At 46.4% G+C, this 12,431-nt stretch overlaps 1 protein-coding gene across 1 annotated transcript in view; it reads right to left on the reverse strand.

The window, feature by feature from the left end:
* Positions 1–319: 319 nt before the first annotated feature.
* Positions 320–12,431, reverse strand: part of LACTBL1 (lactamase beta like 1) — a 458,138-nt gene continuing 446,026 nt past the window's right edge. The window contains exon 7 of the mRNA XM_086920206.1: positions 320–2,260. Within this exon, the coding sequence (XP_086776332.1) occupies positions 1,282–2,260 (979 nt within the window). The 3' untranslated portion in view covers positions 320–1,281. The remainder of the gene's footprint in view (positions 2,261–12,431) is intronic.

Consider the following 12,431-nt stretch of genomic DNA (forward strand, 5'->3'; position numbering starts at 1 on the left):
TTCTATTAAAGCACCTATTAGGCATCCAGAGCCTAATGGGGAAAAGAATACATATTCAAACACATTGTTCGAGTCATAAATACATCTCTTTGTTGGTGTAATACAGTCTGAAGATTACAAGCACAAACACCAATCGCATTGCTTGTTCTAAATCCCTGGATTACAAAAGTTTTTGTTCTTTTCTCAAGCCTCACCTTTCAGGCCTTAAATTAAATCTTCACACTTAAACAACAAATGAAATATTAGCAAAATGGATGAAGAATACACCTTAGGCAGCCTGAAACCTTTATCTGTGAACAACTTTCCAAAACACGTGGCAAACATTTAATATTTATTGTACAGGTCTCTGTTATTTTTACCCACAGCAACGCAGTTAGACACAGAATTGCATTGTCCCACCATATCAAAGTTTCGGATGCCTATCAGTGCTTACATTGTGCAGGTGGTTACAGGTGGGGGGTAATGGCACTCAAGTTTAGGGACCGCGCAATAGTTTTCATCAAACAACTTTGGGAGTGAGAGAGACAACGGTAGAACAAACAAAGGAAACATAAATGAAACACAGGAAAACAGTAACAAGGGGGCAAAGCAGGGATGAAAAAGAATCTGCAATAGTAATACACACTAAATGTAGGATGGAGGACGAAAACAGTGAAATCAGAATAGGCAGCATTGGTATTCAAAGGACCCCAGCTATCAGCAACACTATTGGTGGGTACTAAGAAAAACTTTGTGGCGAATGCATTTTATTTTTTTTACAAATGATACACTGATTGCCAGCCTCAGTAGTTGGCTGTATACTTGTTTTGTACAATGCTATTAAAAGAAGCCCATTTTGAATGTAAAAGTTTCTGCAGTTCTTGATTAGAGGTGAAGTAGATGCCCTTGAATAAAAGGGCCCTCTTCAGCCGAGTCAAAGTGCAGTAGCTTAGTACAAGATATCAAGAGCAATTTCTAGGCCCCTTTATGGTCACACTGTTGATTATGCGAGATGGAAATTTGAAATTGTGTGCAGAAATGTCCATAACAAACTCAAGTGGTTCTGTACCATCCATGGTGCTTAATCCAAGCCACGTAGAAGTCCATCTGGATGAGTATGGTGTTTCTCTGCTTGCATGACAAAATCTGGACAACCCAACAAGCAAATATGGAGAGTCCCACAGTCTAATTAGACGTTTGGCACTGTGGCTCAGGTCTCCAAATCGGAGGCAGTAGAGGTTGCCAGTATTAAGAGAAGAACTCATCAAAGTTGATTGCCAAAAACAATTTTAGAGAAAGCCATTAGTTGTAAAATGTAGGTTTATTCTGTATACGAAACACATTGTAGGTATTGAGGCCAGGAGCATCAAAACCAGGGGACAAACCTTTGCTGTCAAAGGGATAAAAGTTAAAGAGCTGCCCATTCTGGGTCTCCAGGGAGACGGAGGAAGAGCCAAGACGCAGGATGCATGGAAATTCCTTATCAAATACGACTTGAAAGATACGCTCCTCCAGGTGTTGAAGTTTTATAGTTCGATATTTTTCTGGAATAAGCTCCTCGATGTGTGGGCCGAACTGTTGCATGACCAGAACACCACCAGCATCCGCTTTAATCTCATAAAATGTTAGGTTGGCATATGTGTAGTACCCCACGTATGGAGTTGGACTTCCAGGAGGATTTAGCCTTTTGTCTGCTTCCCTGAATGCTTTTTCAATTGCAGGAATAAGTTGATCATATGTTTGGACAACAATGTCTTCACCCTTTGGCCGGGCCCCTGACATCAAAATAATGAAACTCATACGCAGCTTAGGAACCAGGGAAAAGGTTGCTGCATAGCCATCTAAGTCACCGTCTTTTCTGATGATATCATACCCATGCTGTTCATTGACCTCCCATGGGGTGCCCGTCTTATTTGCAAAGTAATTGGTAGAACACTTGAAAAGTGGCGTGAGCATCGTTTTCATTGTGTCTGGTTCAAGGAGTCGCCGATGGTAGGTACCCAGTAGCACCATAGCTAACTTAGCCAGATCAGCAGCTGTAGAGTACATCTGACCTGAAGGTCTATACCAACCAAGATCATACAGAGGTGCTGTCTGCCCGCTGCTGTAGAAGCCCACTGCCATTCGGGAGAGGACTGGCGGAGTGAGGTCAAAGCCTGTATCTTCCATGCCCACACGATCTAGGATATTTTCGGAAACCCAGTGCTGGTAATTGCCCTCTGGAGTTTGCTCCGCCAACACATGGGCTAGCATGGAAAAAGCCAGATTACTGTAGTGGCACCTAAAATGAAAGAAAGAAATAATCTTAGAAATATTTTCCATTTCTGATATTGAAGCAATTTAGTACTGGAACATAAGCTTCAAGTGCCTACCAAAACAACATAATACTAGTGCATATTTTCATCAATTACTTTGTGAAATGAGCCCAAACCATATTGTAAGTTTCAAATTGTTTTTCTGTTGGAGATCTATCTTTGTTTCCATATTGACATTCCCTAGTGAGCCACTAAGTGCACGATTGAGTTAGATAAAACATAGGAAAGATATCCTTTCTAATAAACAAAATATAGCAAAAAAACAGGAGCTAGGCCTTGAAGTGAGAGATTTCTAAATATAAAGATTGTAGAGTAAAAGTTCTGCTTTACCTTTCTTGCACAGTTAGTGCAGGAAATACATGTGTGTGATGTAATACTGGAAAAGCGTAAAAAGAATACAGAAGCAGAGAGTTGGTTGCATGTCACAATATAGATCACAAAATATTGTAGTCCAAAAATATTTATTAATAATATCAATAATTCTACCATAAGAATGGCCCCTAATACTATCTTCAACCTGTCAAACGGCAAATCCCCTGGTCCAGACGGCTTACCCGCCGAATTTTATAAGGCTGGCTCGGACATACTCATCCCCCAACTGTTAAAGATATACGCTGCGGCCGCGGAGGACTCCTTCCTCCCACCCACGCGCAATGAGGCTAACCTCATTTTCTTACTAAAGCCCGGCAGAGATGGCGAGCAATTGGGCTCTTACCGTCCCCTGGCCCTCCTCAATACTGATTATAAGATCCTTGCTTCCACCCTGGCCCGGAGACTGGCCCCCCTGGTCCCAACCCTGGTACACCATGATCAAAACAGATTTGTACCAAAACGACACACCTCCTATAACATCCGCAGCCTATTCCGCATACAGGAGTACGCAACACACCACTGGCCACGCACCGGGTGCCTAGTGCTGGATCTAGAGAAAGCATTTGACTCGGTGGAATGGCCATACCTGCGGGCGGTCATGGACAAACTTGAATTGGGGGACAGTTATGGGATTATGGTTGGCTTATTGTACCGTAGACCCACAGTTCGGGTCCGCACTGGTGCGTTACTTTCCGATGCTATCCGTGTACGGAGAGGCACCAGACAAGGCTGCCCACTGTCACCCTTGCTGTTTTCCTTGGCCATGGAACCCCTAGCCACGATCCTCCGGACCCGAGGAGCGGAGTGCGGAATACCGATGGCGGACGGTCTCCAGGTGATATCGTTGTATGTGGATGATCTTCTCCTCTACGTCAGAGACTTGACTCATGTCCCGGAATCCCTCGAGGACATTTTCCGCACCTTTGAGGAGATGTTGGGCTTGAGAGTCAATTGGGCTAAGTCTGGAGCCTACTCCTTTGACCCGGACGCACCCGAGAGTGACGTATACATCGGTGGCGAAAGGCTACGATGGTATTCCACGACGTTCAGGTACCTAGGAATCCACATTTACCGTAACCCTATGGATATCTTGGAGGGGAACCTGATGCCCAGCGTTCCAGTGGGGAAAAGAAACTTATTGATATACTCACCTATAACATTCACTCATGGGAGCGGGCTGCTATCCAAATGTCGACGATGACGAAACACCACTGTTACTCTACAAAACGATAAAACCCTACAGACCTGTCTACTTCTTGAGATATGTGAATTGCTAAATGTAAGTGCTGCCAAAACTTTACGCCGCCGAACCTCAGGGTAGTCGGCCACACGGCTGTGTTCACCTGACAACATTTTCTAAGGTTATTGATCACACGGCTGGCCCTCAGGGGTTGTAAGCTGTAAGCTGTGTATGACGCATTTTGTACAATAAAGGTCTTTAAAAAAAAAATGGCCCCTAATATACAACAATAATATTACGGACAGTCAATTTTCTATTTAATGAGAAAACATAAGAATGATCATAAACAAAAGGTGTCAGTGTGTAAAATCACGCTTAGCGCTCTTATCAGTGAAATACACACATGTGAGTAAAGTGATCAGTATGTCTAGCTAGGGAACAAGAACACTGTCAACTTGAACATAATACAACTGTACAAATAGGGTCAGAGTTATAAGACTTATAACATGGACCACAAATCTCGCATCTGCTGTTTATTATCTTTCCTATGTTTTTTCATTACATGTAAAAAAGATTGTCAATAATATTGTTTATTAGGGGCCACTGTTCTTTGATAATTACATATTTACCTCAGGTCCCTAGCGATGTTTGGGTTCCCCTTGCTTTCATAGTATATAAAAATACTGACAGCCAAAACATTGACCTAACATACTCACAAAATGCGAATAATAAAAATAGTGACTAATATAAAAAAAAATGTGAGTCTAAAAATACATGCACACAAAATATCTACTGTGTAAATATAGGATTTAAAAATAACAAGACATAACCAAAATATCTACATCAAAAATTATAGTGTAGGGAAATATGGAAAAAGTAAAACAATATATATGTATTTTTTAAATAATATTATCTAAACCTGAATAGAAAGTGCAATTATTTAGCAAAAAATGCAATATAGTTCAAAAAACAATGTATACAAACATAAAATATGTTTAATATTTTTACGTATTATTTTGTTTATAAAATGTATGTACATTTTTAACACAAGTTTGTTTTAGCTTATAGTGTAATTTGCATCAAGTAGTTTTTAATTAGAATACTGTTTGTTTGTATAAGCTTTATTCGAGACAATTCTCATAAAAGCACATAAAATCAAAACAATTACACAAAAAATACATAGTCACAGAATAAAAAATTCATTAAACGCAGTGCAGCTCATACAACATTACAGATAAAACAATTTATACCAATTACATAAAAATTTATTAATTTATTAAAAGGAATCCCTGGTTACCTGCTACCCCCCAAAGACCGTTGTCTTATCGCCCAAGCCCAACCCATGTATTTGGCTACCCCCATGACTATCGAATCCTGGTTTGTTGTGCATAGGATTCTTAAGGCCACTGAACTATCGCGTGTCCCCAAATTTTTACATACCGGCGAGAGCCATTTTCTCCTCGGATTTACATAGGCTTGACATGCAAAGAGAAAATGGCCTAAGCTCTCCTCGGCATTTTCACAAGCAGGACATAGGTTGTTAGTGGATCTGTGCCAGCCAGATGTCAATTTCTTAAGGGGGATAGATCCTGACCTTAACTGGAAGACAAGTTTCCTGTCCATCGGTACCGTGATATTGGCCCAGTAGTTTTCTAGGACAGGAAAAATTTTAGTCTCCAGGAAACGACCAGACATAGAATCTGCCCTGGTGTCATTCAGCATCTTGCCTCCCACCCAATCCCAATATTGTTCATTGAGGGCTTCTTTGCTTGGGAAGATTTCTCCCTCGGGGTTGTTCCAAAGATTCGAAAACCCTAGATTTACCAGCATGGTCTTCAAGTGTTTTAACCATTTTATCTTATGGAAGATATCTTCCTTGATTATCCACAGGAAGCCCTCTGCATACTGTCTTATTTCTGGAGTCGTCCAAAGGCGTCTCCAGTAAAGAACTGGTCGCAATCGAGCTCTGTCGACAATCGTACGTCTGCCTAACTCCAAGAACAATGGGATTAGGGGGGTACTCTGTGGAAGTCCAGTAATCCCTCGCATGAACTTGTTCTCGGAAGTCTGAAGAGCCCCCAGACTATTCCAAGCCCATAGTTCCGCGCCATATAAGGTGGCACCCAAAACCTTCGCATCGTACACTGTCATTGCGGGTTTTATAGGTTTTGTTTTTGATTTACGGTGTTCCCCCCTTAGGGCACCTGAAAGCTGCTGATGCTTTAGGACTACTTTATTCACATGATGCGTCCAGCCAGTCCCCCCCCCGCGATCTGCACTCCCAAATACGTAAATTCATTAACTATATCGAGCCTGCTGTTATTTAGGGTTATCTTAGGATAGCTTCTGCGTCCTGCAGAGAAGGCCATTAGTTTGGTTTTTCCTACATTTACCTCTAGCCCGTGCTCCAAGCAAAAAGCATCAAAAATGCTTAATGCACGTTGCAGCCCCATGGGGGTCTTAGACAAAATAAGAGTGTCGTCAGCGAACATCAGGATCGGAACCCTGGTGTCCGCTAACGATGGGGCATCTACACTAGCCCTCAACATTCTCTCGACTATCCCATTAATGAATAACGAGAAAAGTAGAGGGGCCATGGAACAGCCTTGCCTAACACCCCTTTCCACAGGGAAGTCCAATGTTATCTCCCTACTTCCTCCCCACTGGACTCTGGCAAAGTTGGATTCATGCAGTCGCATGATTAATGTTAGCAGTTCTGCAGGAATCCCCAGCTTTTGGAGAACCGACCATAGCTTGTACCGGGGGACTAGATCGAACGCCGCCCGCAGGTCGACAAACGCGACGTACAGGTTGCCCCTTCCCAGTTCGACGGTCTTCCACCGCAATATAGTGAAGCGGAAGACCTGGTCAATGGTACTAGTTGCTCGCCTAAATCCCGCTTGGTATGGGGAGAGGGCGCTATTATCTTCTACCCAGTCCATTAGTTGGTTTGTTACCATTCTCCCGACTATTTTCTGCATGGTGGCTATTAAACTTATAGGCCTATAATTAGCAGGCAATGAGCGATCGCCCTTCTTGTGGATGGGGATAATGGTTGCACCCTTCCAAATGTCTGGAACCACTGCCCCCTTTGCTAGGGCATTTGCTACAAGGAGGGTGTATCTCGCCCATCTAGTCACATCATGTTTGAAAATATCAGGGGGGATACCATCTGGGCCTGGCGCCCTCCCACATTTCGCGGAACAGATGGCAATTTCTGCTTCACTAAGGGAGAATAGATCTTCGGATGCATAAACCAGTTTTATATTGTCAGCGGCCACGGATTTATTACTTTCCGCGTACTGTGGCCCGAAGTAATCGACCCAGGATTCCACTGGTACATTGTTGTCGGGTTTTGCTGGGCCCGCACCACTACCCCACTTGATAATTTTCCAGAATAACATTGAGTCTTTATTATCAGAGGCTTCTTTTAATTGGGCCCAATGGTCTTCGTCCCATTTCTTTTTAGCACGATAGATGGCTGATTTGTACAGTTTCCTATTCTTTGTCACTGCAGCACGGTCCCTGTTCCTTATTGCATGCCCCAAATCTAGACGTGCTGCTCTACAGTGGTTATCAAACCACCTGCCCACTTCCTTAGTTTTCTTCCCTTTTCTTTTCTTAATGAAAAAACATGGTCTTAAAAGGGAGAATAACTTATTGTGGATTTCAGTGATACCGTTGTCCCCTGGAACCACTGGGACTACTGCTTCAATCGCGGAAATTGCACGATCAACCTCATTGGTAATATATGTCATAGTGGCCTCATTTGCTAGTACCTTGGGCCATTTTAACCTTCGCTCATCGTTACTTAAAAGAGGGGTTTCATCGTGTGTCTCAGTAGGGTTTCCTGAACCTGTATTCCACCACTTGTGTGACACACATAGGGGGTTGTGGTCACTTTCAACCCGGGGCCTAACAGCCATGTCAACAACCCCATTCCACAGCTGGAGACTACACAATATATAATCAATTCGGCTCCTATTAATGCCATTGTCAAAAGTGTAGCTGCCCTCCTTGTCACCGGGTGTCCTGCCGTTAAGAGCTCTTAGACCATGTTCCAAACAAATTCCATTTAGCAATAAAATCTCTTTTGTCCATCGCTTCACAGGTTTTAGGTTTAGAGACGGTACTCCCCAGAGATTATCCTCTTCACTCTCCATAAGGTCATTTGTACAGTCCAAGGGTTCAAAAGTCCTGTTTAGATCCCCAACAATTATCTTTACATTTTCCTGGGAATTGACCTCCATGACATCAGACAACAACTCAATAGTAGATAGATTTGTTACTTTGTCTCCTCTCACATAAACATTGTATAAATCTATTGGTTGGCCTTTTGCAACAGAGATTCTGAGAGCTTGTAGATCAATATTTCCCACGTCTAAGATTTTTATGTCAATGTGCAAACCCTGTCTAACCCAAACTGTTAGGCCACCCGTGGGCCGCCCTCTTCCCCCTTTTGAGGCTGGTATACAATAATTCAAGTAACCTAGGCAAAAGAGTGGATCACAAGCCCAGGTTTCTTGAAAACAACAAATGTCAAAACCACTTATGAAATCCACCCAAAGTTGGGAATCCAACTTGCTAGCCAACCCGGCGACATTCCAAGATAAGAGGGTACCAATATCTGCATTTGTCACGTCCCGAGCTTTGACAAGTGGAAATACATGGGCTGACATTGGGCTTTCCATTGGACTAATCAGCCTTTCTAAATCATCTGTTGGGTCCACAGTTAAATCATCTATTGCAGGGTATAAGACATTTGTATTTAGTGTTCCCAGTCTTAAGCCACCTTCTTCAGCCACACACCCAGCCTCAATGTTGTTCTCCAATAGATTTATAGCAATGGTATTACCACAAACATCACGTAACCCTTCTACTTCTTTTATAATTCCGCCCATGCTATCAATACCAGTATGTCAATACCCCCAGCCCGAATCCTGCCATCCTACATAGGGATTGTAATATGTATGTGGGGTATGATTATGACCTGCAGGGGGAGGTGGTAAAGGAATAACTGGCCATGGTACAATGGGGGGGATTAAGTGCTCGTTGAGTAGACTTGTGGTTACACTTGAGGGTCGGGGGTAAAAAAAGGTAAGGTCTACAATACCAATACCACCCTTATTTGTTCCCCATCCCTGCCTTGTTATCCATCCCACCACCCTAGGATCTTGGAAGTTAACCACTATACAGTCCCCCCCCAGGGTTTTTGGTGTATAACCCATCCAGTCAATTCTCCTTGCCCCTATTATTAGCCCATCAATATCACCCGGCAGAGGGCGATTTTCCTTTAACCAGTGCATGGACTTGTTTTTAAGCATCTGGAAATTTTCTCTCTGTCCTGGGGGTAAAGGTGGTACATTGATAAGAACTGCCACATAGGGGAAGGAGTCTGGAGTAAGATTGATTGGGGGTTTTCTATGAGGTGGCTTTGGCAAGGGCGTTGGGATGGATTTGGGAACTTGGGGAACAGGTTGGAGGGCAGGTTTCTGCACCTGTAGTTTATTATTTGCTTGGGACGATGTTAAAGATTTACCAGCCAGCTGGTGTACATTAGCCCAGTTTCCTCCCCCCGGGATGTTTGGAGGTATGCGTGTATTGTTGGTTACGTTTACAGATGTTGGTACTTTACCCACTTGTTGGCACAAAGTAACCACAACATTTGCAACGGCCGGTTGGTTTTGCGTCTGGGCTAATATGGGCTGTGTAGGATGTGTTGAAGTCGACTGCGATGGTTCAGAACCCGCAGTCACTTTCTCGGCCCTATCTGAGGTTTTTGCAGTGGCTTTAGCTGGAGGTTTGTTTTGTTTTGGAAGTAAAGGAGAGCCATTTCGGGGATTTCTACCCTTGTCCTGTACATGAGGGTTATTTACGACCTGGGGTTTGAGTTTGTTTCCGCCCTGTTTGCTTTAATCAGGGATTTTGTAGAATAGAAATTGTCTAGAGTTGTCTGCTCAAAGTGGTTTAACCTATCTACGAGCTTAGCAATTCTATCCTCAATGGGGGTAAGTAGCAGTCTAAACATTTTTTCCAATTCTGGAAGCACATTTGCAAATGATACAACATTTTCTTTACTTGGTACGTTGGAAACAGAACAAGAATTGTCCGCTTTGTCTTGATTATCCTGGGATACAGGGATAGTTAGTATTACACTTCCTGTACTTTGAACTGGTTCGTTAACTACCTTCCCAATGTTCACAAGTTTATGTAACTTCCTGAGTTTTTGTGGAGGTCTGACCATCTTTTTGCATTTTTGTACGGAAGCTGGACGTTTCCTTTTGGACCCAGTTTTGGAATTGGCCGATGTAACCTGAGGACCCAAATCAGAGTGCGGTGATGAGTGGGATATACTACCACAAGGATTATTTGAATCTGCCACGACACTCTTATTTGCTTTATCACCCTGAACCTCAAAGTGTTCGTATGTGACTGGGAGGTTCACTGAAGATAAAGGGGTTACCAAAGTGGGGTAGGCTACATTTGGAAACTTGTCCGTAGAGTTCTTAAGTATTTCGATGGATAGCCTACGCTCAGCACGCTTCTCAGCCAAAGTTAGTTCTTTGTCTATTGTCAGTGAGCGATTAAAGAAGAATTTGTCTAAGGGACCAATGGCCTGAGGACCAGGCTCCGTTGGAAGAGACATCAAATGGCTGATTGCAGGGCTTGTGTTAGCAGTCGTTGCCATATTGGTTACAAGATAATGCAGGAGAATCTATGTCACTTACTGAGATAGATGGTGTATGGCGCTGGCAAGAGGGGTGGCCCAGCCCGGCCTCCTTCGGCCCCTGACAGCCACAGACGGTCCCGCCCTTGTCCCGGGCTTGTCCCGGGCTTCTCCCGGCGCCCTCCCGTGCGCTCCCGCGCAGCGGGGTTGTTACCTTTGCTTTATGGGAGGGCTGATTACCCCGAGGGGGCGGGCCGGCAGGGAGAGGAGCCCAGCTGGTAACGGGCGCGCGGGGACTCCTGGTCTATGGAGTCCTCCGCTCTACCCTCGCAGCCCTGCCGGTTGAGTCAGGCCCCTTGTAAATTGACAGCCGCTGTGTATCCGCGAAGTGGGACCCGCGAAGCGGGTCCGGCGAGCAGGGGCGGCACACAGCGGTCAAGAACAGCGTTTCCAGTAACGGAGTGCCCAGCGATAACAGGAGGAATCCAAAGAGGGAAGGCTCAGCTGCCTTTTCTGCTTTCCCGGCGTTGGGGGCGGGGCCGGCAGGGAGAGGAGCCCAGCTGGTAACGGGCGCGCGGTGACTCCTGGTCTATGGAGTCCTCCGCTCTACCCTCTCAGCCCTGCCGGTTGAGTCAGGCCCCTTGTAAATTGACAGCCGCTGTGTATCCGCGAAGCGGGACCCGCGAAGCGGGTCCGGCGAGCAGGGGCGGCACACAGCGGTCAGGAACAGCGTTTCCAGTAACGGAGTGCCCAGCGATAACAGGAGGAATCCAAAGAGGGAAGGCTCAGCTGCCTTTTCTGCTTTCCCGGCGTTGGGGGCGGGGCCGGCAGGGAGAGGAGCCCAGCTGGTAACGGGCGCGCGGGGACTCCTGGTCTATGGAGTCCTCCGCTCTACCCTCGCAGCCCTGCCGGTTGAGTCAGGCCCCTTGTAAATTGACAGCCGCTGTGTATCCGCGAAGCGGGTCCGGCGAGCAGGGGCGGCACACAGCGGTCAGGAACAGCGTTTCCAGTAACGGAGTGCCCAGCGATAACAGGAGGAATCCAAAGAGGGAAGCCTCAGCTGCCTTTTCTGCTTTCCTGGCGTTGGGGGCGGGGCCGGCAGGGAGAGGAGCCCAGCTGGTAACGGGCGCGCGGGGACTCCTGGTCTATGGAGTCCTCCGCTCTACCCTCGCAGCCCTGCCGGTTGAGTCAGGCCCCTTGTAAATTGACAGCCGCTGTGTATCCGCGAAGCGGGACCCGCGAAGCGGGTCCGGCGAGCAGGGGCGGCACACAGCGGTCAGGAACAGCGTTTCCAGTAACGGAGTGCCCAGCGATAACAGGAGGAATCCAAAGAGGGAAGGCTCAGCTGCCTTTTCTGCTTTCCCGGCGTTGGGGGCGGGGCCGGCAGGGAGAGGAGCCCAGCTGGTAACGGGCGCGCGGGGACTCCTGGTCTATGGAGTCCTCCGCTCTACCCTCGCAGCCCTGCCGGTTGAGTCAGGCCCCTTGTAAATTGACAGCCGCTGTGTATCCGCGAAGCGGGACCCGCGAAGCGGGTCCGGCGAGCAGGGGCGGCACACAGCGGTCAGGAACAGCGTTTCCAGTAACGGAGTGCCCAGCGATAACAGGAGGAATCCAAAGAGGGAAGGCTAGCTGCCTTTTCTGCTTTCCCGGCGTTGGGGGCGGGGCCGGCAGGGAGAGGAGCCAAGCTGGTAACGGGGGCGCGGGGACTCCTGGTCTATGGAGTCCTCCGCTCTACCCTCGCAGCCCTGCCGGTTGAGTCAGGCCCCTTGTAAATTGACAGCCGCTGTGTATCCGCGAAGCGGGACCCGCGAAGCGGGTCCGGCGAGCAGGGGCGGCACACAGCGGTCAGGAACAGCGTTTCCAGTAACGGAGTGCCCAGCGATAACAGGAGGAATCCAAAGAGGGAAGGCTCAGCTGC

This window comes from Lissotriton vulgaris, chromosome 5 (assembly GCF_964263255.1).
Source record: "Lissotriton vulgaris chromosome 5, aLisVul1.2, whole genome shotgun sequence".
NCBI classification, from domain to species: Eukaryota; Metazoa; Chordata; class Amphibia; order Caudata; family Salamandridae; genus Lissotriton; species Lissotriton vulgaris.